Source organism: Austrofundulus limnaeus, unplaced genomic scaffold (genome assembly GCF_001266775.1).
Source record: "Austrofundulus limnaeus strain Quisiro unplaced genomic scaffold, Austrofundulus_limnaeus-1.0 Scaffold0, whole genome shotgun sequence".
NCBI lineage: Eukaryota > Metazoa > Chordata > Actinopteri > Cyprinodontiformes > Rivulidae > Austrofundulus > Austrofundulus limnaeus.
In genome coordinates, this window is record NW_013952402.1 from 7184722 (window position 1) to 7212218 (window position 27497).

The window sequence follows — 27497 nt, forward strand, 5'->3', positions numbered from 1 at the left end:
CTACTAATCATGCAGCCATTGGCTCATCTGTGGACAACCAGGGTCAGACGTCTGTCAGGACTGGAGGACAAGCCAGGCCAAGTGAGACCAAGTCAGGAAACTATCCGGTCCAGAGTCAACTTCGTTTTTTTTTTAAAGGATAATTCACGTTTTAGTGTGAGAAGAGGAGAAAGGAGAACACGGGGGGCAAAATGATGACCCAGATGGAGACAACGGTGCACTATGATAATGGCTATGAGGATGAGTACATGATGCAGGAGGATGAGTGGGACAGGGACATGCTGCTGGACCCCGCCTGGGAGCAACAGCAACGGAAAGTATGMCCTTTTAGTTAATGAAACTTACCTTTTTCATAGAAATATCACCGTTTTACATAAAATAACAGTGAAAATGACACGTGTGTTGCTGCTTTGTGCTAGGTTGGAAATTTCATTTAAAAGTCTCCATAAGTTTAAAAACATCACATCAAATGTYCAGTTTCAGCCGAGTTTTTAGCGGCATAATTAAACACGTAACTTTTTTTTTAAAATATTTACAGATAGTTAGGGCTCCGCAATCAAGACAGCTTCCTGTTAGTGTCCTTTCAAAATAAGACATGTTGAACTCAGTAGCGCTAAATGAAACAAGTCGATATTTATGATACTGTTATTTTTATGTTCTTCCCACAGTTACTGATCTATATTCACATTTGCAAAGTTGTAGGACTTAAAATGAGATTGTGCCGTCTGCTTTGTTTAAATCATAATAAAATCAATTATTGCAGGCACTCAATCCTAAAATTGTGTCTCAGGTTTATGTGAACATACCTATTAGGGTTGGGCAATATTGGCAAAAACATTAATCACGATTAATTGTGGTATTTAGCCGATAACGATTAATTTGATGATTAATCCCCTGGAGTCCCTGGACACCCTCATTTCGTAGTCACATGACCAATTTAGTGGGAAAGATTTGATCTTTGTAAAGAAAATTGTTCCAAATTGTGTGAAAATTACAGATTTCAGGCTATAGACTACATCATATTTTAAATTGTGTTGATAGATAAATAAATTACAGAACTTTGTTTTTTATTTTTAAATGTTCGTCATATTGGAAGCGGAGAGGAGCACCGAGCAAACTCTGCCTGGTGGCATTCATCGTATTAATCGTCAAGTGCCAAAAAGTAATCGATTAATGTTTTTCTGACGATTAATTGCACACGATACGGTTATGCCCAACCCTAATACCTATGCAACTCTTCCAGAAAGAGGAGGGCCCAGGATGAGACAGACAAATCCTAACTGACTTATGACCTAAAAATGTCCATGAGAAGAAGAAAAGATGCCAATTTGTAATTACAAATTTGACCACGAAAGTCACAGAATTGTTATATAAAACAACATTGCAATCCCAACTAGACCACAAATAGGCCTATGTCAAAAGAGAGACAAAATATTAGCGAAAAAAGAGACCAAATGTGAGGTTTATTGCGAACAGTTGCCAAAAAATTCACAGGAGTGATGACGATCAAATGATTGAAGAGATACATTATGTGTTTTACATGAGTGGAAACATTTCACAACATTTCCATGTATAAAATGTATATAATTATTATTTTTTACTCGGTAAAACAAGTATTTATTCTCCATTAAGCTGTGGTTTTATTCTGAAAGGCGGCATAAGCACATTTCCGGTGCGGTCTTGTTGACGCGAGCAGCCCGTGGTCCTGGCAGGGCAGCTTGACGGACGGATGCGTTGGGTACCAGCTAACAATAGCTGCGGCTTCCAGCGGCTCGGCAGACCGCTGCCTCTCCACTGATACGTGCGGAATGCGAGCTGTCAACAGATGCTGCTAACACTTGATGACGCTCCTGGGATCAGAATGGACGCTGCGTCTAATTTTATCCAAGGGGACCAAAAGGCATTATAGTGGGGTTAATCCAGTGTCCTTGCTGCGGAATCCTTTTGTTTATAGAAACCCAACCAGGAATATTGTACCAGCACCAGCTCAACTCAATATAGCCTCAGCCTCCCACTCTGTCAGTTGTTTTTTTAGGGCTTTAAAAGTTGGCTTGGGCCTTAAACTTGCAGCTCTTTGCACTGCTGGAGGCCATCAGGTCTGTGTCCTCTGTAACCCCCCATGGATGACAATATATGTATTTTTAGAACATAAGGTAACTATGTAGGAGGTCCCCTCCATCCCACCCCTTCCTGCTGTAACCTAGAGCTGAACAGTGTTTGCTGGGGAGGGATTTGTCTTTATGAACATCTGCAAAATGAGCAGAACTGGTTGGATTATTTTCCTTTTCTTTAGTTGTGACTGTTCTTCAGTCGATACCGATGGTGTTATTACACTAAAAACAACCCACGCTGGGTCAAACTTTTTGGGTCAAACCAACCCAACCTATATAACTCAGTAACTGAGTCATCAAAATAACCCAGCAGTTTTTAGTGTGTTTATTCCATCAGTCTCTTGGCAGATTAAAGATAAAGGAAACATAAAGTGTGGTGAACAGAAACCCAAAAAGCTTTTATCTTAATGCAGTCCAGAAAATATGAGTGATGTCCTAAAAAAAAAAATCGAACCAAGTTCTTCCAATTGAACTTGCTCCCTTTTTGTGAATTTGTAGAAGTTTCTGCCTTTTTTCCCCACAATGTTAAACATCCAGTTTACTGTTTTTCATCCTAACATGCCCTGATTGAGTGGGGCCACACAGGCATTAGACAGCTCTGTAGCAGGGTCGGTCCTCACTGGATGTGATTCATGAATATTTTTAGCTTTAATTGTCACCAGGCAGTGGCGTCGGACAGGGCAGTCTGTGTGTGTTGTGTGTGTGTGTAGGGGTGCCTGGATAGTGGGCAGTTGTGCTCTGCAACTGTGACTGCGAGTCCAATTTGGAGGACCAGCAGGCAACTTTTTTTTTTTTTTTTTTTACAAGAGGACATCAGTACAATGTCACATGCACCCTGGGGACTCACTCAGTGTGGAATGTGATGCCCTTCACTTTCAAGCCTGTAATATTCTGTTTTTGCACTGGCACCCAAGGGGGGAAGCTTGAATGACTGTCTGGGCACCCAAACTCCTACTGGGAGCGAGGGTGCTTAGAAACCAAGGTTGCAGGAAGTACTGAAGTTATTTTTTAAATATAGTATCGATTCATGTTTTTTCCCCCTCTTATTTTTTTAATGACAAAACCTGTTGCAAATAAATCAAAGCAATATAACTATTCAATTTTTTTTGTTACTGAAAATAAACGTCTATTTACAAAAAGCTGAAAGTGTGAGGGTTGCAGGGGGAAAAACCCAGGGCGCAGGCAAAATTCCAAAATGTAACAAAAAGTTTTGAAGAACAAAAAGAGGGCTGTCGTGGCAGCAAAACTTACAACAAACTCTTCTCAGTGGGCGGAACAGGAAGACAACCACACAGGCTGAGGGGATGCAGCACAACGAAGTGACAAACACTGAAGACAGGACACAGAATATAAAGGTGAACTAATGAGGGACAATGGAAAACACCTGGGGAGAGACACAAGAGGAAAAAGGTGAGCGTGGGCGGGGCTGGAGGCAAGAGAGCAGGGAAGAGGTACACAGGGGAACAGAGAAACACTAGAAAATGAAAGCAAAAACACACATGACAGAAAGATTAAAAAACAGGCAACATACTTTCATCTGAGCTTACGTCTTTTAAAATAAAAGTAATATTTATTAGAATGTATATTTGATAGAATAGAATAGAGAGCTTTATTTGTCTGACACTAGAAGTTACAGAAATTTGTCTTCGACAGGGCTCCATACACACATAGAAAAASCTTCCAAAGAAACATTTACACAAGATAAAAATCAAACAAAATTTTAAAAATACCTCTATTGTTTAGGGCTGTAACTGCGGTTGGAATAAATTACTTTTTTGTGTTGCTTCTTAGCCAGTGGTACTTTGCATCTCCTACCTGATAGAAGGAGACTGAATGAGTGATGGAGGGGATGCGAGGGTTCCACTGTGATTATAATGGCTAATTACAGCGTGCTCATACAGATGGAATAGTGGAGGTTGTATCAAACCATTTATTTTACTAGCTTGATTTGCTATACTTGACCGTTTTGTTTTCTGTTTACCAGTGAGAAAGTTGTACCAAGACATGATATTGAAGGTGAGAATAGATTCTAAAAGTAACTGGTAAACCATGATTAAAATCTTATGCTAACATTAAAATTTCTTAACTTTCTGAGAAGATGAAGGCGCTGAAGAGCTTTTTTGTCGATCATATCGGAGTGAGTTTGGAAGGACAAACAGGTATTTAAAGCACTCTACACTGAAAAAACAAACTTGTGGGTGTAGTAACATTTATTTAAWTATTCTTTTAAATTTTACAAAAAATATATCAAAATCTCTAAACTACTAGTATTTACTAAATAAACAATACACATTATATTATATATCAATATTACTGTACAAAAAAAGTAAATGCTAATATTTTACAAGTAATATTTAATTGCTTTTTCTAGACAGCACATAAACATGAATATATTACGGTAAGTAACTTCTCTTCTGGGCTAAAACAGGGTGCATGTGCACACAAAGGCTGCTGCTCCTCTTTCCCTTGCTTCACTTTTCAAGGAGAGGAGAAGACATGGTCAAAATAAAACATAAGTTGTCTGGTTTCTTTTGCTTGAACACATTTGTTGGTGTGCAATAGTTTGATGGCATAATGTGGGTGATTTTAGTTGTCAGGGAACAAAGAATGCATATTGTAGCATTCTGCTGTGTTTGGCTGTTTGTCATGTGACTGCAGTGGAGGATTGTGGGTAGGATTCATGTTTGTTGTTGTTAAATCATTTTAGGGARTTGGTTAAYATTGTTCATTCAGCAATTAGTCTGTTGTGTTRCTCTAAKTTGTGCGTTCATTATTTAACTTGTGTTAAACCGTTCAGCAGAAGTAACCATAAGCGAGAGTGGTAGGCCTAGTCATTAATAAGACCTGTGAGTTTCATTCTGTCTGTTTTGTTCATGAAGAAGAATCCAATAAAGGTTCTTCAAAACCACCAACTAGTGGTGAAGTCTTGAACTACAACAAGAGCTTCCCCTCTCTCTGTAGCTGTGAGGTGTCATGCTACAATATTGTGCTTGATGCATGTGTACTGTTGTATAGAACTTGTAAGATTTTTTTGAAAAATTCTCATAACAATTTGCGCTAATGTTTAAGTAAATTTAAATGCTACGATCAAGTATATGTTACAAGATTTAATTGAGCAAATTAAATAAAATTTACCTGATTTATTCACAAATCTTTAACTATATCCTTAATAGCTTTTACTAGATAATGATGAGTAAATATTACATGAATTTGTAGCATTTACATTTACTTAACAAACGTTAGTGCAAATTGTTACGAGGATTTTTTCAAGTAAATCTTACAAGTTATTTTTTTTCAGTGTCCTTCCGTCTTTCCCTGGATGATCAGAGGCTTGGAGGTAAATGTGTTCAATGTCACTTGTTGGTGGAAGGATCAGCTCCTTGATTTGAGCCCAAATAAGCAGAAAGCTGATGACTGGAAGTTATTAAACTGTTTTGGTGCTTTTATGTCTGACATATTAACATCTTTAACACCACAGATGATGGATTTATTCATCCAGGTGGCRTGTCCTTCAAATGYTTTTAAATGAGATCTTCCACGCTCSTATCTTGTTCTTTACGCCCTGATAAATAATAAAACGTGACCCAGATGAACAGCATTGTTACCCAGCTGGGGAACATCAACACGTCATGTTCTAAGTGGCAAAATAGTGACAGAAAGTGATGCAAGAGGAAAATTCGTGCCGCCACCCATGTGACATTTTCCCCTCATGTTGACATGTTGAGACGTTTCGACGGTTTTTCCTTTCTGTCTCTTATCATGAGCCACAGCAGAGCGGTCTAAATTTAATGCCTTATATCAGCTGGAATGCGCTCTGCTCGCCTCCCGGCCTTCATCCGTACAGGGCTGAGCATCTCTGAGCTCTACTGCTGACTACTGAGAGACTTTGTAAAAATAGGAGAAAGATAATGGTCCCGCTTTAACTTGATTTACAGTATTTCAGGAGTTCATAGAGAACATTTGTTCTGATTGGTGTTGGCTGTGGAGCTATTGTAGGAAAAGATGAAAGTGGATACTTGTGTGACACTGAAGAATAATCCGGTAGCAGAGGTTAACATTCTTTTCGCATATATCCCTGTTTAGACGACTTGTTAAGCTGTCGTCTCACTCAGTTTATTTAGATTCATGGTGCTTAGAGCACAAACTTTACTTTTTATTTTTTTGCTAAAGTGTTAATGTCGTAAAAATATGCTCACTAAGGAAAATAAATCATGTACAACTTAGTACATGACTTTTCAGGACTAACGTTTCATCTTTAATCTGCCTGCTCCTCTTGGGAGGTCGTTAGGGTCATTTTGACTGAAGGGCTGCTATAGGGCTAAGTTATCAATTTATTGAAATCTTAGAAAAAAAAAACATTAGAGAAAACAAATATGGAAATTACTCAGGATATTTGACAGAAATGTATTAAAAAAATTATATCGGAGTGGTATAATTGAAAAAAAAAAATCCAACAATGATTCCCCTCAGTGCTAAATGTTCCAGGAATCAAGCAACTTTATCTCATATTTTCCTTCAATATAAAAACTATAGTTTTTTTAATCATTGGTTTGATTATTTTTATACTAAAGTCACAGGGATGGTCCCGTTTGAGGGACAAGATAGACCGGCAGTTTTTGCCACTAGTTGCATTAGYAGCCAGAAAGGTGATACTTTTATGAAAAACTCATTACAGTGAACAAAYTGGGATAACAATCAGCCCATGTTTATCAGTCAGTTTAGAAAAGRTTTGCACAAAAAGGTTCATCTAATAACTTGCACTGCTCTCAGGGATCAGGTTACAAATAACTAACAGTTTTAGTTTAAATGTCACTCACCATAATAAGAGCAAAAAACCCACATTTCCAATGTAAGGCTTATTCCGTGTTCCACAAAAATAGAGGTTAAACACAATACACCCTGAAATCCAAAGTTTAGAAACAGTTTAAACAGTATGTCAGAAAGTTTCAGTTCTCCCTTTTACAAAGTTCTTTCAAAGTTTTAATTCCAATATATATTAAAGAAAAATATAGGTTTTTTTTTTTTTTTTTTTTTTTTTTTTTGCAACCCTAAGTCAATGGATGTAATATGACAAAATTTTGTACTCTACTGCAATATTCAGCAATATGAGTATCAGAGTAGTTTTACTGACATACAGTACATCAGGTTACAAAGGATATTTGCATGTTTAACATTAGTGGTAGAGCCAGACATGTTTTATGAAATTTCTTTTTCTTCATTGTATTCTGATGACTAAAGTTGTGAAGCTATAGGTAGAATTATACTGTTGGGTATGATTRCAGGATTTAGATGAAAACAAAGTGAGGAAGGTGACAGCACAAGTTATTCGATTAGAATCGACGACTGGACTTGAAAGAACAAACAATCTTTTTTCTGCTTTTGCTCTCTATTTGATGAAACTGATGTGAGAATGTCTTTGTTTCCAGACCTTCACAGCTTGGTGCAACTCTCACCTGAGGAAGGCTGGCACTCAAATCGAGAACATCGAGGAAGACTTCAGGAATGGATTAAAGCTTATGCTGCTCTTGGAAGTCATTTCAGGTTTGAGAACCAAATTATAATTATTATTATTATTCAACAGTCTTTTTCACATCTCAGTGTTTGACTTATTTTTTTTCCTTTTGTCACATAAAATGCCCAACTTCTGTCACCATGCTGTGTTTATAGGAGAGAGGTTACCTAAGCCTGACAGAGGAAAGATGCGGTTTCATAAGATTGCTAATGTCAATAAAGCGCTGGAATTCATCACGAGTAAAGGAGTGAAGCTGGTCTCCATCGGAGCTGAAGGTATCTGACCACTTCCTGAGAATCACACCGATGCTGGACATTTGTAAAGTTTGAATCCTATTATTAGTATTTTACGCTTTATATTTGTTTTGTTTTTCAGAGATAGTGGACGGGAATGTAAAGATGACTCTTGGAATGATTTGGACCATCATCCTCCGCTTTGCCATTCAGGACATATCTGTGGAAGGTGAGTTATTCAGTCTGAGAAGAGTAAATCGGCTAAGAGTTTTGTAACCTTTGTGCCCAGAGATGGTCATGTTTGAACATTCGGACACTTAAATTTAAGGATCGACTACTAACCTGGCTAATAATAAGGCCTTATATTCACGATGTTTCAAATAATCTATTGTTTTTGTTTTAATTGATTTATGATCATAAAAACTGATCTGGCTCTGATACGGTCTCCTGTGTTATCACTCTGAGGTCCTGAGCAATATCCTACTCACTGTGTAATCTGATGGAGACACATCACGAGTTGCAGCTCAGGAACACTGAGCTGAAACATAATTGCCACAAACAATTYTGTTTTTAAATTTAAGGTAGTTATGTTGGGAGTTTTGCTTTTTTTTTCAAATAATGGTGGAAAAATTGCCAGACAAATGCATTCCAGCTTAGTTATTCATTTCTAAATTTGCATATTTACTACAAATGTATTAGTTGTAAATATTTGCTACTGGTCCTGTTGATTACTTACATTAGTATTGGTATCTGTCAAAAAAAAAACCTCATTGGCTCATTGGTTGAATCCTAAAAGAAATAAATTCAAATAACAATTTTAGGCTTTTAAAGACAAATCATCTGACTACTTAAACAAAAATGTATTTTTAGGTGGCTTTTTTTAAGTACATATTAAAACCTCTATTTAGATTTGTGTGAATTCCTGTCTCAACAGAAACATCTGCTAAGGAAGGTCTTCTTCTGTGGTGTCAGAGAAAGACTGCCCCCTACAGGAACGTTAACGTCCAAAACTTCCATGTCAGGTGAGTTTTAGGTATTCACCTCTAACAAGTGGGCTTCAATAATATAGCGTTTGTCCTGTCAGTTCATCCTTTTAACTTTTCATTAGTACTCTAAGTTCAGTGTGAAGTTGACTTCAAACAGATCAAATATTAAGATTTGATAAAGGGATGAATCCTGCTGGAAAGTGGACTCCAGAAATCTCACCTCTTTGACGTGACGTGTCGATTCTCTCTGCTCATTGGCTGCTGAAGCTGGAAGGACGGCCTGGCCTTCTGCGCCCTGATTCACAGACACAGACCTGACCTCCTCGACTTCTCGAAGCTCAACAAGGTTTTGTGTGGTTTCACCTGTAATCAGGATGCCGTGTTTCAGCCCAGCACCACTAACACTCACACCTACCCCAAAATATACACGCTTGAGACAGTGGGAACTGATAAAACCAACTGAAGCAAAGAAAAAAAATAAGAATTTCTTTGCATTGATTTGTGGGTTGAAAAACACATTTCCTATTTAGAGCTGAAGTTTTATGTTCCTCCAAAAATAACTCATGAATAACTCACCTGCCTGTTTGACTGTGTAATTAGCGGGACTGTTTAAGTTTGTTGTTTAGTGTATTGTTTGTGTGCTGTATGATTGCACTCAACTCAATGAATATAATTTATTCACATTATTTAGCTAATGGTCATAATGGTACTTTAAATTAGTGATGTCTTGCACTTGCACGGGAATGTGTTTGTTCTAAGTGCCTTTAACTTATGGTTCATTATCCTTAACTAAAGCCATTTGCTTAATGCTCAATTCTACATGAACATGAAAATAATGCTCTTTTTTCTAGTTTCTTTTTACCATTTTCAGGCTATGTGGCCTAACACCTCGATGAGACTTTGTTTATGCAGTCTAGCACATAAGCTCAGCACAAAATGTAAATAAATTTGTGTTTGTTAGATTACTTCTTTGTTGTAACAGTGCTTCTTGGCGAGCACCTGATTGGCAGCATCTGGGTGTACCAGAAGCTCAAAACAAGTGTCAATAGCAACAGCAAAATAAGCTGTTTGGCAGAGAAGATTAGGCAAATTTTTCACATGCACAACCCCCGGCTCTACTACTCTTTCCACAAATGCATGTTTCCTTACAGATGTGGCACCATTTAAAAGATAAATTAACAGGCTTTCCAATGCTATGTACTGCCAAGAAGCATTGTTAAATCAAAGAAATAATCTAACAAACACAAATGTCCTTACTTTTTGTGTATATTCTCTAAATGAAATATATTTTTATTTTTAGGCCCAGTATTTCAGCTTTTATTGATGCCCAAGATCCTCTGAGTGTTCATTCACAACTGGGCAAACTTTTCAGATAAATGACGAAACATCTTAAAACATCATTAAAAAAAAGTTTCTGTTGCGTCAAGTATCTTAGATTAAATTTCTCAAGGTCTAAAAACATTGAAGCATGTGCTGGGGAAAGCCTGCATACCTGACCGCGAATAGAAACACTAACTTCACCCAGGTCGTGCTGTTATTTTAAAAAAAGGAGAACACAGTCGGAAATAAAGAGTGAGATTTTTATTAGTGTTGGAAACAGAAACACTCGGTTCTGTCCTGGCTGTCACACTTTGTTCCCCAGTCAGAATTTGCTTCCTGCGTTTTTTTTTTTAAACTCTGTCCAGCGACACATTCACTCACTCAGTCACGTTTCCTCTTTTCACTTTTCCTCCCGCTGCCAGCGGACAGCTGCATTGTGATCCACGGCAGCTGTTGAGTCTGGCTCCAGGTGAACGTGTTCATTAAGCCCACTACAACCCACCGTTACAGCTCTGCCCAGGCCTAAACATGCACAGAGGCGAAAAACAAAGGCTCAGGGCGTCCTTCTGTCCATTCATCCATTTATCCCTCCATCTCAGCACTCATCCCTCACTCCGTTTATCTGTCCTGCAGTGGATCTGGGAGCAGCTGGTCCTGTCATGTAATGGGCCTTAYACCACCTGCTTTCAATAGGCGCAGCATGATGGCATGATCTTTTTTACTCCACTTCCCTCTCCCTGATGGTCCACTTAGCAGCAACGAGTTCAGTCTGAGATGTTGGCTTAGTCCCTGACTTTATGGTATAACTGGGAAATGTTTACTTGCGTAGAATGTGTGTTTAYGCACGGCCACTAATTTAAGCAGTACGACACGACTTCAATACAGGTCAAACATGCAAATACAGTAAACATTTCAAATTCATGAATGAGAGGATTTTCTTCTCTGAACCAGGGAGCTTTTCCTCTGTGTTACATGCATAAAGAGCAGTGCCGTGACATTTCAACACTAAGACTTGTGTGTAACCGTGTAGAAATTTGTCTCTATTTTTAGGATGATCCACTGGGGAACCTGAACCTGGCTTTTGACATAGCCGAAAAACACCTGGACATTCCTAAAATGCTGGATGCTGAAGGTAGTGTTCTTGGATCAGAATGTCTCAGTAGGAAGTTGTTTGATCATTTTTTTTGTTTCAGTTGTATGTTTTTTTTAGATCAAATGATAATATTTTGTAGTATACTACTGTATATGGTGGTGTGGAACTGATGCTATAATTTTGTTAATGATCATAAAGAAAGCATTTACACTATTGAGATCCATTTTTTCTTCTGCACATTTTTCCACAACAATTCATGTATCATTCACATTCAGCTCATCCWGGACATTCCTGCTAGGACGTTTTGTATTTGTGCAATATTTACTTTATGGACTGTTTAGCTTTTTCCACCTTCCTTTTTCTCGTTAAAAATTAATAGTTTCCTTCAACATCCTTCAAATTAATTTACTGCTCATTTCACCAGTTATTCTGGGTTTTACAGCTTGTTTGTGCTAATCTCAGCTTCCTTCTGCTAGTTTCAGCTTTACATGCTCCCTTTCAGCTGTTTTTCCTTTTTGGTTACTGTTTGCTTTTCTAATTTTAGCTTTTTTTTAAATGTAACTTCACTTTTTTCTGTTAATTGTAGCTATTTTCTGCTTAATTCAGCAAACATGCTCTTTTGTTTTTGTTCTGCTATTTTGAGCTTTTTCCAGCTGCTTTTCAGCTTTTTTCCTGCTATTTTCAGCTACTTTACAGCTGATTTCAGCTTTTTTTGCATTCACACTTTTTGCAGAAAATGCAGTTTCTCTCACTAAAATGRTTGTGGAGTTTCTTTTTTCTTTAATTATCTAAGTTTGTTGTCGTTTCCAGTTGTTTCTCTTTTTCTGGTGGGTCAAGTTCCTCTTCCCCTTGTTGCCACAGATATCATCAACACCCCCAAGCCTGATGAGAGAGCCATCATGACCTACGTGTCGTGTTTTTACCATGCTTTTGCTGGAGCTGAGCAGGTACAGAGGGCTGACTTATTCTCATTTATGATGATCTTTTTATTCAAATGCTTTCTGARAACTGCAGAAATCTGTTGTCAGTTTGATTTGGACATGCCCTGGCTTCCMAATCAGTAAATGTGCTGTGAGGAAAATAGTTTTTGATGTATTAATAATGAAAGATCAATGAGGGCATGTCCCSCCGCCTTATTCTGCTGATTTCAATATATTATTCTCCTCCCTTGTGGACTCAGGCAGAGACAGCTGCCAACAGGATATGCAAGGTTCTTGGGGTAAACCAAGAGAACGAGAAACTGATGGAGGAGTATGAGAGACTGGCCAGTGAGGTAAGGCTGCTTTGAAAAATATTGATGACTTTTTGTGTTGAAAGATTTTAATAGTTTATAGATCGTCCACAAGAGCTCAAAATAAAGTACAAACATAAGGTTAGGTTCACATTTTGCTGTCAAGTGTATCTCATCACTGACATGAGCTGTGAATCATCATTAATTCATAGCACTCTGTCCAAACAYGGAGTTTTCTTCCCTCTAAACTTGTTCTCACATTCTTGCTGTCTTTTCCAGCTGCTGGAGTGGATCCGCCGCACCACTCCCTGGCTGGAGAACCGGACCCCAGAGAAGACCATGGCAGAGATGCAGCGGAAGCTGGAGGACTTCAGAGACTACAGACGGAAGCACAAACCCCCTAAAGTGCAGGAGAAGTGCCAGCTGGAGATTAACTTCAACACCCTGCAGACCAAGCTGCGCATCAGCAATCGGCCTGCTTTCATGCCCTCCGAGGGAAAGTTGGTCTCTGTGAGCTCAGTCTTTTTTTTCTGCATTTATTTATTAGTAAAAAAAAAAGAAAAACCTCTTATTTTATGTGAACCACTTTGAGAACAAAACCAGATGTGCCCACCATCACAGCACACACACACACACCCTCACACGTTTGTTCTTCTATCCGCATGGGGACTTTGCATTGACTTCCATTCATTTCCTGGTCATTTCTACAGCCTAACCCTGACCCCTTAATGTAAACCTAACCTCACAGGTAATTACCCAACCCAAAACTTAACCTTAGCTCTATTCACATGTTAGGCCTAAGGAGACCCACAAACAGTATTTTTCTCAATGTGGACCAGAACAGTGGGTCCTCACCAGGCTGTGTGCGAAAATGTTAAAATTGTCCCCACCAGGTAGCAGAAGCATGTACACACATATACACACGAATTGATTAATACAGATAAACACAGACTATCTTGTACATTCAGTGTGTAATAATAAATATTTACAGATCGTCCTTCTTATGTAAAAACCATAACTTTTTTCCGAGTACAAACTTTTACTTTCATTGTGTTCCCAGGACATAGCCAGTGCCTGGCAGGGTCTGGACCAGGCAGAAAAAGGCTTCGAGGAGTGGCTCCTCACAGAGATCCGCAGGCTGGAGAGGCTGGACCACTTAGCAGAAAAGTTCCGCCAGAAAGCCACCAACCATGAGAACTGGGCCAGCGGTTAGTTCTGCTTTTACTTTAAACTTTTTTCAAACGCATTCATTTTTGCTGCCCCGTATCCACGGTTATGTCTATATCTGAATGTTTATCTGTCCGTTTTGATTTATGAGGTCTTTCCTTATCTTTCGTTCATCTTCCTCTCCGCCTGTAGCTCAGTGTTTTTCTTTAGAGTTGATTTAAGCTTGGTTCTAATGAGATGCAATGAAAGGTTTTAAAGTCTGCTCRTTAGAATCAGCTGGTCACGGTTTGCAACAGGGCATGCTCTAAATCTGCAATGACTAAACAAGGGCAGTGGTTTTATCAACTATTTGAACTAATTTGATCCGGCCTTTTATGTGGTCTTCAGGTAAAGAACTGATCCTCTCCCAGAAGGACTATGAAACAGCCACCTTGACAGAAATCAGAGCGTTGCTTCGAAAACACGAGGCCTTTGAGAGTGATTTGGCAGCCCACCAGGACAGAGTGGAGCAGATTGCTGCTATTGCTCAGGAGCTAAAGTACGTACTCTGCAGCAGATGCAATCWTTTGTCATAAAGACTCAAAAGGGGAAAGATAATGGCAAAATCAAACAACGCAGTCTTGTTTTCTGTTTCTGTCCTCTAAAAATCATTTCAACTGTGTTGTGGCCATAGGCTCTGTATAACTTAATAAATTATGTGTTTAAAAAATCAAGAAATGTGCAGGAGTGGAGGCTTGCAGATGAGAAAATATTTAAAATAAAACTAGCATAGTTTAAACAGTTTAAACTTAAATTTTATTCTGATTTAGTCATCTAAATATTGTTAGCTTGTTTCTGAAATATATTTTTTAAGCATATTCTTAGATCACATTCTTTCATTGAGTTTTGTCAAGGTATTTAAAGCAGAAAGCTAAGTAGGTTCTTCTTCTTCTTCTTGTGGTGTTTAATGGCGTTTGGCAAACAACGGAAGGTGTGCATTACCGCCACCTACTGGTATGGAGTGGTTCAAGATGATTTCACTTATATTTATATACTACTACTATTATTGTATTTCTTTTTAAACTTTCAAAGCTATCTATTCAAAGAAAAGAAAAATAAACAAATAAATAAATACATGAATAAAAAGAAAGAGAAAAAACAAATAATACAAAAAAACTACTAATCTGAGCAGGTTGGTTTCCCATCATGCTCAAATTTTCAATCAGCAATCAGTGACAGACACCTGTGTGTTGTTAATGTCTCAGTCTGGGGTTGGCCATTAAGTAGTTCCTGTTTCATATATAATTATCCTTTGAAAAAGAAAAGAGCATGGTTCAGCTGACAAGAAAAATGGCTTCTTGGATTCTTGTAAGGTATGTTTAAAGTACTCCTCACATCCATTGTTGTTTCCMCATTATGAATTGTGTCAAGATTGTGACACTTCTTTTACTCTTGTAGCCAGTTTTTCCTGATTGCTATGTCATGCTTGAACGTCTACTCATTTCCTTCTGAAAGAGGTAAAACTACAGCTTTTCTGAAAATGCAAATGTGTATCTGTGTGGTTTTATTTGTCTAAACTCTGTCACACTTTTCTTTTTAAATAGGTTGGAACCAGCATAATCCTGGTAGCAGTGATGTGGAAGTAAAACCTAGTCTGGAACGAGCTAAATTTCGAGGCGTTCCTCCTAGACCATCATGGGTGACTACTAGACCCAAACCAAAACTCTTCACTGTGCAACCTGCCAATTCACAAAGCCCTGCTGAATTGCCTGCAACAAAGCTGCCTGCAACGAAGCTGCCTACAACACCTCCTCCTCCAACACCACCTCCTCCCCCTTCCAATCCAGAAGGTCCTGCTGTCTCAAAAGTTGAGTCTCCCCTTATTGATCAGCAGTTGCCTCCTGTCTCCTGGATGACTCTCCCTTCCAAAAACTTTTATCCTTCCAGAAAGTCTAGCCCTTCTGAAGCACAGAAGGTTGTGATCCCTTGGTTTACTGAATCACCCAAAACGGTGACCGCTTCTCCTCCCAAACCAGAGGATTCTCTTCCTGTTCCTCCATCCACCCAAGAAGCTCCTGTTTCATGGYTTGGCTATCCACCAAAAAGAATTTCTCCTCCTTCCTCTCCAGAAGGGCCTGCTCTCGTGTCGTTGGCTGCTCCTCTTGAAACACTTCTTGTTCCTCCATCCACCCAAGAAGCTCCTGTTTCATGGCTTGGCTATCCACCAAAAAGGATTTCTCCTCCTTCCTCTCCAGAAGGGCCTGCTCTCGTGTCGTTGGCTGCTCCTCTTGAAACGCTTCTTGTTCCTCCCTCCACCCAAGAAGCTTCTAGGTTGTGGCTYGGCTTTCCACTTAAAGATATTTCCTCTCACCTCAATTCACAAGGCCCTGCAGTGTCTTTGGGCAGCCCATACAATCTGGAAGTCCAGTCGGGTCCTGATGAGTTGAGTAATGAACCTGCAGCTGGTTTGTTTCCCAGCTTTCAGTTTCCAMTTGATCAGGTGGAGGAACTTGATGAAACTGAGATTAGTGGCTTGCCACCCYTCATGTACCCAGATCCAAGGTTTCAAGGTGGCCATCTGCACAACGATGCATCTCTGTATGAGCAGGGGAATTTGGAAAGGGAAACTGAAGATGATTTTATTTCAATGTACCCTTATTATGCTGCTGAGCTGAACCATCCTTTCCTTCCTTTCCTATCAATGGGTGGCATGAGGCCACAGTCAGCGTACATGAGGCCAGCTTACCCAAACCTTTTCTACTACTTTTTAACTGGACAGCTTCCTCTTGGTACACTGTCCCATACCCAGACAGAATACGAGGTCGGTGGGGACCATACAACTGATTTTGGTTACGATCACTATAGTATTACCAATGCTAATAGCCCCCCTCAAATTCAAGTTTCCATTTGGCTCTAGAAGCTCAATGTTTTACATGGATTTTTTTTTTTTTTTCAGATATGAAGCAACTGAGAGTAAAGGCAGCTTTTGCAGTTTACTCACTGGCTTTAAAATTGCCAATTAATAAAGACTCGAATGCCAATTTTATGTGAAGTCTGTATTTTATTGGAATGGTGTACTTTTCTATGAAACTGTAATGTACATTTCTGATCTAAAGAAATAAACTTAAATCTCCTGTAAGTCAAGGTATTGTGTGTTCAGTAGAAAATTTTTAACAGCTTGCTGTTTTATACTTGGTTTGAAGATTATAAAATCTGATTCAAGAGAATTTATTTTTTTTAGTGAGCTGGATTACCATGATGTTGCTTTAGTGAACCAGCGCTGCCAAAGCATCTGTGACTTGTGGGACAAGCTGGGAACTCTAACTCAAAAGAGAAGAGAGTCACTAGAGGTGAGATGCACTTATCATAAGGACATTTCATATCTCAATGTGACAAGCAGGTGGAATATTTTTTTTTTTCCTCAAGCCTTTCATTCCCGACACCTTCAAGTCACAAGAGGGTGCTAATGTTTCAGGAAACAAATTGCATCTCAAGCTTTAATTGTAAGCATATTTTAGATGTGAATGACCCAAAGAATGAAGAGAACAGGTTCTTCTGACAAATCCTGCTCAGAGTTAAGTAGATGTGTGGAGGGATGTAATGTTTCAGTTCAAGGAGTGACTGGCCCGAAGCCCACTAGTCACTTCCTCTAAACCGTGCCGGTCATTCCAAATCTGCAAATGTGTGAAGACCTGGGAAAAGTGCCATGGGCTAAGTCTGAATGACTTGTCAGTTTTTCTGCCCAAACCCTGCTTCACATCCCTTTTATCCCTGTGAGGAAGGATTTTGTCAATAACCAAGCCAGCATTTAGAGGGTGGGGGAATAATATGGCAAAGACAGTATGTCCCCTTGTTATCCAGCAGAACAGGTCAAGGAATGTATATGTTTACATGTCTTAGAGATAATTAAGCTATATAATGTGTCTAATTCTTTGTTAAATATATCATTTTTGTAGCGTACAGAAAAATTGCTGGAGACTRTTGATCAGTTGTTTCTGGAGTTTGCCAAACGATCGGCTCCTTTCAACAACTGGATGGAAGGAGCCATGGAGGACCTGCAGGACATGTTTATCGTTCATACCATCGAGGAGGTCCAGGTAACCTTAAAGTACTCTCTGAAAACTGAGAAGATTTCTTAGCATTACTATTGATAAAATCYAAGCGAGACTAACTACAGTACTTCCTTTTTCAGAGTCTAATTGCTGCTCATGAGCAGTTTAAAGCCACTCTGCCCGAGGCAGATGCAGAGAGGCAGGCCATTTTGGGAATCCACAATGAGGTGCAGAAAATCTCCCAGAGCTATGGGATTAAGCCCAACATGATCAATCCCTACAGCACCATAACAACAGAGGGGCTTCTCAACAAGTGGGAGAAGGTATCTTTTTTTAAACTCTCACAGGCACACTTTGTCTTTACATAGAAGCAATCRGTTGATACGTGTTTCCTATTCAAAATACAGCAAACAGGTGCCTTCCTACTGTAAATAAGCCTGCACGGTGTTTTATCTCCTGGCTCACAGGATGAAGTAATGTCCCACATTTTGACTCAATGTCTTTTAAAATTTAACATGGCAGTACAGACATTTTGACTCGTGTCCAGCAGCTGTGAAAAAGCAGGTGAGCCTCATTATAGAGACTAAGGTTTTTCACATGTGGGTCAAACACAAGGTTAACTCATCACCATATTTTCTAACTAACTACACCCATTGAGAAAAATTTACAGAATTCACAACTTCAGTTATGCAGCTTTCTGCACAATAACATAGCGGACACATAATAAGGTTACAGGCAATAAATGTGAATGGGTTTTACCACTTTTCAGCATACTAAACTATTATTTTTTGCATAATAGACAGAAATGTACTTTGGATTAGAACAGAACATCTGTTCAGTCAGAGTTATCCTGGTACTTGTGAATTTTGCTCTTAAATAAGACATAAAGTTATTGCATTAAAGTCATTATGTGTACTATCTATTCACTGTGTTTATTGTTTCAGTTGGATTTTATTTTAGCATTAACCACCCACATAAACATACTTTTGCATCTCGATTAGATAATTAGTTTTAGTAACCCTGGCTCAAAAGTGCTAATTATGAAGGGACAATCACAGGAAGCTGTTTGTATTTTAGTGATGAACTCCCTTTTATAAGTTTATTTTGACTGTTTGTTTCACAACTAAAGCTTTTGACACCCACTAAAATCATATGTAAATCTTTTTAATTATTTTAAATATTATGTCAAGTCCATATAAATCACTAGAGCAACTGTGCTGCACATAAAAGCAACAAACTGCAAAAATTCAAAAGACAAAAACCAAAACATGGCAACACAATATAAAACCATTAAATGGAACTCAAAGGTCAATTGTTATGCAGCCTTGAAAGCCAGTGAGTACAGATGTGTTTTATGATGTGACTTAAAAGCTCCCAGAATTGATCCCTGTTAAATATAAAAATCTGGCTTCACAATTTAAGAACTATAACTGAAAAGGCCCAATTATCTTTGTGGACCAGCTTGGACCTCAGGACAACTAAAAGCAAATGATTATTAGGTCTAAAGATTCTGAAGGGCACAGCTGCAGGAGGTCAGACAGATCTACAGGAGATTGTCTATTCAGGGCCTTACAGGTAATCAATAAAACATTAAAACCAATTCTAAAACAAACAGTGAGCCAGTGAATGGACACCAGCGCCATGTTTCCGATTTAAAATCAGTGTTTAGCGATACCTTGTAACCATTCTTTGTTGTTGCACACATCTATTGATGCACTTGAACATATTAGAAACCAGAGGTTTATAGTAACTAAGTACATTTACTTTGTTACAGTACTTAAGTAACTTTTTGAGGATTTGTAATTTTACCAAGTATTCATATTGTTACTTTTATTTCGTTACATTTAAAACCTAAAATTTATATTTTTGCTTCTTAAAATTTGACACCTAGTTACTTGTTACAAAATTAAATATGTTCAAACTCATCATGAAAGGAGATGTTTATGTGCTCTAAAGTAATTAAGTGTTGAATTTACTCAACTAAATTATATCAACTATTTCCACTAAACATAGTAAGAGTGAATTTGAGATGATATACATATTTTATTTTAAAGAARTTGACCAATTTAATCAACTTGGTTTTGTGGAGCCAGTTTGGTTCAGTAAATGTTACAGTATTTGTTAGAGAGCGTGGAAAAGTACTTTTACTTCTACTTTCCCAATTTTTGTGAACAGTTTTATGACTTAAGTAGTTTTCTCATCAGTGACATTTATTTGTCATTTTCTGTTAAGGTATTTTTTTTTATTTTCACACAGTTATTTTTTTTCAAGTACTTTATAGACCTCTGTTAGAAACAGTACCTGGCATCATAGGGGGTTTCAGGTCTTTTAACGTTAGACCTGAAACCCCCTATGATGCCAGGTACTGTTTAGGTGGTTTCAGGTCTTTTAACGTTAGACCCCCACCCAAGTGATCATTTCCCAACTTGTGTCCAAAAAAGAATTAACTTACTGCCTGTCTATCACAATCCACAGCCATCTTGAGGTCTTGTTCACATTGTCTGAGTCTCTGATGATGGCTATTTTCTTCTGTGTTTCATAGGTGAAGAAGCTGGTTCCTCAAAGAGATGGTGCCCTCCAGGAGGAGATGGCACGCCAACATGCCCATGAAAGGTTGAGACGACAGTTTGCTGCCCAGGCTAATCTCATTGGACCCTGGATTCAGGCCAGGATGGAGGTTTGATTTGCAGAGATTTTAAAACCAAGTTTTAACATTTAATCACTGAAAAAAAAGAGAATTATTTTCAACTGCATTTTGGATAAGAGAGGAAATAAATGCCAAAAAAATCGACTAAGAAATATATACACCTACAAGTTCTCTTTTAATTCAAAATTTTCTGTTGCGTGCAAGAATATTGCTCCTCACATATAAGCATGAGAGTCCTCCAAACTGGCATGCCAAGATGGAAATTGGTCCTAAAAYGAAGTTGACCCTGTTGCCGGCATTATCTTGACAGGAAATTGGGCGCTGCTCCCTGGAGATTGGAGGCRCACTGGAAGACCAGATGACCCAGCTGAAACAAATTGAGCATGTCATTGTTGCTTACAAGCCCAACATAGACAAGTTGGAGGGAGACCACCAGCTAATCCAGGAATCGCTTGTTTTCGACAACAAACACACCAATTACACTATGGAGGTACAAGACAGTGAATTGATTACGTGTGTGCACAGAGTTGACAGGKGGCTTTATGCAACATGTCTTTTTCAGGGCATATTGAATTTTTATATGTGAACAAACATTTATTTGTTTTTTTGGATGTTCAGATTTGTGTTTGTGTGTTCATATGTATGATCTTGCACCACACCAACAGCACATTCGTGTCGGATGGGAGCTGCTCCTCACAACCATCGCCCGAACCATTAATGAGATYGAGACCCAGATCCTGACTCGGGATGCCAAGGGCATCAGCCAACAACAGATGAATGAGTTCAGATCTTCTTTCAATCACTTTGACAGGGTACAGCCTAATACACACGTTCACACTCCAGGGGTCTCTCTTGTTTTTTTTTAATTTATTTTTTTGTTCTGATAAGCTGATCGGAAGCAGTGTTAACAGTTCAGCAGCAGGAAATGGGTTACTCCAGTGTTAATTAGGAGATATTCCTGTAGCACCACCCAGGAGTTTTCTCCAGGGTTATTTCTGTGTGTTCTAAATCTCACCCAGCTCCAAGAGCARTTCTGATGAGGGGATAAAGAGTCCACACTTTGCACATAAACATCACAAATCATTGCAAGCGATTGATTTTAAACACTGGCTGATATTGTGCCTTAGAGCACTCAGGCAGGTAAAGATTTTCTGCATATTTAGTGTGCATTTCACAGACACTGCAACAGTGAATGCTGTTATTATTCAAGCTACATTTGTCAGAGTGCCTCTGCCTCACTGTGCAGATGTAACAGACTGGATAATGCATCGGATAAATTTTAAAGCTCATCCAAAATCAAGCATAATGTTACAGATTTCATCTGTGTGCAAGTACGAAACTGCAAAACCTTTGTTTTGTTTTGCAGATGATTCGACATGAATATTTACACCGTTATCTTAAGCAAAGCAGATCGAGTGCCTGCAGTAGAAATAATACCTCTTTATCTTATTAAACACATTTACAGTTAATGTTGAATTTGATAAACAAAACAAAAAGCTACATATGAAAATGTCTGTAGATTCTAAGCTCAAACAGTTTAGTTTGTAGCTAAGCCAGGGGTCTGCAACCTGCGGCTCTGGGGCCATATGTGGYCCTTTGGTCCCTCTGCAGTGGCTCTTTGAAAATGTGACCAAACATAACAGAATTATTATTACATTTTTTTTTTGTGACCAAACATAACAGAATTGTTATTACAATTTTTTTGGTGGGGTGTTGTGCCCACAACAGAAATCAGTTTGTATGCAAACATGTAATCAATACTACTAATATAAAAAGTAAAACATGTTAGCTCATGTTAACTTGTTGTTTACTTTAATATTCCAATTTCTTTTTATGATCTTTCTCTCAAATCCATCAGAATTACCTTCAAATAATTTGAAGAGTATGTAATAATAAGAATTAGAAAACAAATATGCTTGAATAATTCAGTTGTACTAGTTTTTAGGAAATTTTGTATAAACATTATACAGTATTTTTCTTTTTTCATGAATATGGTCTTTTATTTGTCCTGATGTATATAATAATAAATAATCTAACAATAATAACAATATATTTTTTAAATTTTATAATGTCACCTCCACTGACCGTAAAGATTCCCAGAAATACCTATAAAAGGCCTTGAAAAGGCCCACGGACCACCAGTTGATGATCACAGTTATAGCTTGTTTTGTGGCTCCGAACACATTTTATTAGTGAGACAAGGAGCACAAATGGCTCTTTTGATCATAAAGGTTGCAGACCCCTGTGCTAAGGGAAAATGAGTTTGGACCCATTTCTTCCTGTTAATCTAAAATGTTCTGGYTGCAGAAGAAAAACGGAGCAATGGAGACCGACGACTTCAGAGCTTGCCTCATCTCCATGGGTTACGACTTGGTACAATATTTCAGATTTGAACGACCAAGTTTATTTTTGGGTCTGTTCTAACTCTCTGCTCACGCTCGTCTTAGGGAGAAGTGGAATTTGCCCGTATAATGATGCTGGTGGACCCGAACGCGACTGGAATCGTTTCCTTCCAGTCTTTTATTGACTTTATGACGAGAGAGACCGCTGATACGGACACCGCTGAACAGGTTGTGGCATCCTTCCGGATCTTGGCAGCTGATAAGGTAAATCTGTTTGAGCTGCTGTGGTTTGCTGGCACATGAGCTGGTATTTTGAGGCCAACGCCATCCCCTCCTTCCTACACAATGTTAAGTCTCTTTTTTTTCCATTTGTTCATAAATCTGGGTATTATCATTCTTAACCGGTTTGTTTATTTTTTGTTACCACAGCCCTACATACTTGTGGATGAGCTTAGGAGAGAACTTCCTCCTGAACAAGCGGAGTATTGCATCATGAGGATGCCTCCTTACAAAGGYCCCGGAGCACCACCAGGAGCCCTGGACTACACCGCCTTCTCCACTGCCCTCTATGGAGAGAGTGACCTTTAACTTGAAAAGAAATCCCCCTCAACATCTGGCCATTTTTTACCCACTCTTTCCATGCACCTATTAATAAAATTAATCTTTAATTTTAGGTCAGATATGTTGAATGAAAAGCAAGCTTTAAAAGTCAAGCAATCACTGTAAACAATGTCCTATATCGTTTTCCAGGTTTATTTTCCCCATGTTAAACAAAGTGAGGTGTCCTAATTAAATAAAATATTTGGAAAAAAAACGATTTCAAATGTTTTGAGAGGAAAAAAAATTCTATAAAGAAATATAAAAGTGAGTTCAAATTTTTATTTGTGGAGGTTTTCCCCCAATTACAAACAGTAGTCCCAGCTTTCTTTGCAATATTGTGTATCAGTTTCATGTTTTGTCGCAGCCCCTTTGTTTTGGGAATAAAATTTTCTGCTAAGTTGCTTAAATTGGATTACGGTTTGCAAAAACAGTTTCAGGGCGACTGCCATTCGTCAATAAACAGCTGGTTCCCAAAAGGCCAGAAGAATGCGTTAATCAGCAAAGGGAAACTGGGAAACCACAGAAGCACTAAAGGAAATGTTTACAATGGCTCATTACATAAAAGGTAGAAAACACGGATGAAAGATGCAAAATGGTTTGTTTGCAGAATTTTAATTTGGACTAAAACAAACTGAAACATTCTCTGGCAGCAGCAAGTACACTGATGCTTGTGCGTGCTCAGAAATATAAAATTGCCAAAAAAAAAAAAGCTAATCTTAAAACATCATTTTCTCTAAGTTTGGCTTCAAAAGAGACTTTGCTTTTGTATTTAGGCTCTGTTATTTCTGATTTTAAATTCTTGCACAATGCGGAACCAATTTTAATATCTAATATTTCAAATTTGTAATAATTTAATACACAAGATAATTTTTATTTTTTAAATGATGCAGTTTTATGTACTTTATTTACAAGATTGAAGGGAAATAAAAGAAGCATATAAACATCAGTACCAAAATTCTGTGATGAAGCCTTTGAGAGTTCTTTTTGTTTCCCAGTTTCTTTGGAACATTTCAAGTCTTKAGGTTAACTGGTTAATTATAAAGTGATTTCATTCTGAAATATACAGAATYATACCTCTGGTGAGATGTTTCCAATCAGTTAATTCATGTTCTAAAAACTAAAAAAAACCTCATTAAGTGGTCCCATGAACCATGTGAGCAAAGATTTGTTGAGCTAAAACTTTGAGACTATAAGCCAAAGCAAAATCAAATACTTTGTGTTCTTTTGATAGTGAATAATCCAAATGAGCTACAGGAAAGGTTTTTATTTATTTTTTTTGTGAAGATAATTTTTCACAAAGACTGAGCTCAATGGATCTCACTGGCAATATTTTATGTCAAATGTAAGCAATCCACTTTAAAATAAACTTTAATTTACCGTGGCTAAGATAAGAAACTCAAMCATGACTAATCTCCAGAAGAGATGTTCTCACCTTTCATTCAATTTTGATTAGTTAATTTTTGGTAGGAAAACAGAATCTCAGGTGCCGTTAATGCCTTCTGTTATTTGGCTCTGTTAACAAACACTGATTCACGAAAGCATCTGTGTCTAATAAAGTATTTTTTCAGCCCTGTATTGAATTATGTTTGTCTTTTTTTGCAGTTTATCAGTGTTTAAAATTCTGCTAAACCATAAATAAAATTCTGTGATGGATATCGAGCTTGAAATCTGTTACATTTTGGTTAATTTGTTCTTTTACTGCAAGGATCAACATGAAGATGACTTGTGTCAGTCGAGATGCAAATTTAGGTCAGTGCAGCTTTTTTGAATGGGGAGACTGTCATTTGTTTAGCCTAAAATCTGTGTAAAATGACAGTATTTGTGTCAAATTTCATTGGAGCTGGAAAGACTGCAAATTCAGATGAGATTTGACAGCTTACTTGCTCAGAATGCCAAACAAAAGTAGTTCCACTTAAAAGTGAAAAACAATACACTCAAGTTGACAAAAAGGTATTCGATGAGCAAAAAAAGATTAAATTTGTATTTTTCTTAATCATTCCTGCATTTTAAAGGTAATACAAATATTGCAATATTTTAAGAATTCCTTACTGATGATGTCTCTAAGGGGCAGGGATGAGGTTTGAAATGTCAGTTCTTTGTTTTGTCTGTGGAAGTTAAACTTTGGTGCAATGGAATGACAGGAAAGGTCATATAACCACAAATGAATGTGAATCATCTGGAAAAAATGAGCAGATTTTTATTTTTTCTGCTTGTGTCCAAAATGAAACCCTTATTCTGGCAATATGAAAACTTCATAACTGTAATTTTCATCCAAAACAAATATCTGTGTGCTGGACATTTTTTTTGTGTGTGAGAATGACTCCAAAATTTAACCAGATCTACATAGAGAGAAAAAAAATCAAAACCCATTATAATCTAATTTAATCCAGAACAATCCAGAATAGGAGGAAAAAATGATTGTGTAGGTAATGGAACGAAGAAAGGGCCAGATTGAATTTCCATTCAGCTCCTCAGCCTGAGAAATGCAGGAGGCACATCAGGTGATTCTGATTCTGAAGAGGAGAACGTTTTGAATTAGATTTGGCCGTGTGCCGTGACCGCCTGAAGGGTAAGAGGAGAGGGAAAGGGACACARGCATGTCCTGTTGTTTGTGGGTGCTCTTCCTGTGTATTGTTTTCTTCAGATGCCTTCAGACCTCATCAATTTTTTTATTTATTTTTTCCCCTGAGTATGTCTGGGACAAGGTGAACCACTTAGACTCATTTATGGTGTTCTTTGAGTCATTTCTAAGCMGTTTTTGCATGTTCCTTTGATATCCCGATGTGAGCGTGCTGTTCTTATTAGAGTGGAAAAACTGGGTTTGGAAAAATGCTCTGCAGTGGGAGCAAGTGGCCCAGTAATACCTCTGCAAATGCAAGGATGTAGGATTTCCTTGTAGAAGTTTTCTAAAGATAAAGTTAGTTGCTAGTGGTCGTAATGACATATCTAATATCTGCAAATGCAATATTGTTGTTTGTGTGCCTCACAATCCAAGCTCTTGTAGTTTGTGTTGTGAAATTTGTGCCAGATTTGTGCACATTTTGGTGCACTCAGTCTGATTTTTTTGTGTAAATGTAAAAAACATGTGGCCAGGATTCTCAATAATGCAGATGTATTAAACAGGATTATTTAAATCTGCTCATCTTCACAACATAGGCCTACATATGTTCAATGAATTGTGTAAACATAATTTATAGGACTCTGCATTCTGTCATCAATGGTGGAGCAGCAGCCGAGGTGGGTACAAAGCGGGGTCTAAGTTAGTACCAAGTGGACGAGAGTGGGTACGAGGCAAGGATAAAGTGAGCAGAGGTGACAGAGACCCGTGGCACTTAGTCTTTTTTCATACTCACAAATGTAAAGGTACATAATTATCAAAGTTCCAAAAGTTTGATGGCGATATTATGAGTTATTTCTAATCCTACTAAGGCCATTCTTCACTTCCTTTTTACTTTGTTTAGACAGTTTTTATGCATAACCTTGTTAGCAACAATAAAAAACATTTATATCTTGCACAAAGTTGTCTAATGTAGTAAGATATACTTATTTCAGTGAGCCTCGTGCACTCTAAAAATGAAATGTTGGATTTACTTAATCATGTTACTGTATGTTACCTGGTTCCACTTAACTGAGTTGAGTAAATTCAAAGCAACATACTCATGTTCTTTGGCTAAAAACTGGTATATTGCTTTGAATTTACTCAACTCAGTTAAGTGGAACCAGGTAACATAACATGGTTAAGTAAATCCAACATCTCATTTTTTACAGTGTGTTAAAACAGACACAACTTTTTAAAGTAATGATTTAATTCAGTACTAATAATTTTCAGGGAGCTATAAAATAATGCTATTAGAGTAAAACAGCATTGTAATAGAGTATTGGGACAAACCCCGCCCTCTAAGTATCAGTCCTGTACCTACCTACCTTTCTCCTTCTCCAACCCTCTTTGGTGTCCTCAGTGTCAACAACAGAACTCTGTCAATGTGTCCTGTCAGCTTGAAATAATGACTGACACAGGAGGAGAGGGTGATGATGATGAAGGCCAGTTTTTACGAATGGTAAGTAAAACATCCTGCAAATTTAATGTAATTGCTAACGTATATTCAAGTTTGATCTCTAGACCTTGGTTTGTGAAGTTTTTTTTTTCTGTTGTATCAAAAATAAGTAATTTCTCTCTGAGTTTGGATCAATTTTTTTTCTCACTTTGTCTAGCTGAATTTTCTA

At 38.0% G+C, this 27497-nt stretch overlaps 2 protein-coding genes and 1 long non-coding RNA gene across 4 annotated transcripts in view; all 3 read left to right on the forward strand.

Moving 5' to 3' along the window:
* Nucleotides 1–24848, forward strand: actn2b (actinin, alpha 2b). Of its 2 annotated transcripts, XM_014000218.1 has the most exons (21): nucleotides 1–317; nucleotides 7538–7652; nucleotides 7779–7898; nucleotides 7999–8085; nucleotides 8791–8878; nucleotides 9110–9188; nucleotides 11213–11294; nucleotides 12117–12202; nucleotides 12436–12528; nucleotides 12766–12996; nucleotides 13547–13694; nucleotides 14041–14191; nucleotides 16874–16982; nucleotides 17589–17729; nucleotides 17825–18007; nucleotides 20227–20361; nucleotides 20642–20821; nucleotides 20997–21143; nucleotides 22639–22704; nucleotides 22779–22937; nucleotides 23103–24848. In XM_014000218.1, the coding sequence occupies exons 1-21, from the start codon at nucleotides 192–194 to the stop codon at nucleotides 23259–23261; spliced, it is 2685 nt and encodes an 894-aa protein (XP_013855672.1). In that variant the 5' UTR covers nucleotides 1–191; the 3' UTR covers nucleotides 23262–24848. The 2 variants fall into 2 exon arrangements, with proteins under 2 accessions (XP_013855672.1, XP_013855740.1); XM_014000286.1 differs by lacking the exons at nucleotides 1–317; nucleotides 7538–7652; nucleotides 7779–7898; nucleotides 7999–8085; nucleotides 9110–9188 and having other exon boundaries at nucleotides 8794–8878.
* On the forward strand, nucleotides 3846–4506 carry LOC106512337 (uncharacterized). Its single transcript, XR_001309662.1, has 3 exons — nucleotides 3846–4127; nucleotides 4210–4270; nucleotides 4483–4506. It is a non-coding gene; the product is annotated as an uncharacterized LOC106512337 (long non-coding RNA).
* Nucleotides 24849–27262: 2414 nt separating the features above from the next.
* The window catches only part of ryr2b (ryanodine receptor 2b (cardiac)), a 61009-nt gene continuing 60774 nt past the window's right edge, over nucleotides 27263–27497 (forward strand). Inside the window, exon 1 of the mRNA XM_014001040.1 lies at nucleotides 27263–27331. Within this exon, the coding sequence (XP_013856494.1) occupies nucleotides 27278–27331 (54 nt within the window). The 5' untranslated portion in view covers nucleotides 27263–27277. The remainder of the gene's footprint in view (nucleotides 27332–27497) is intronic.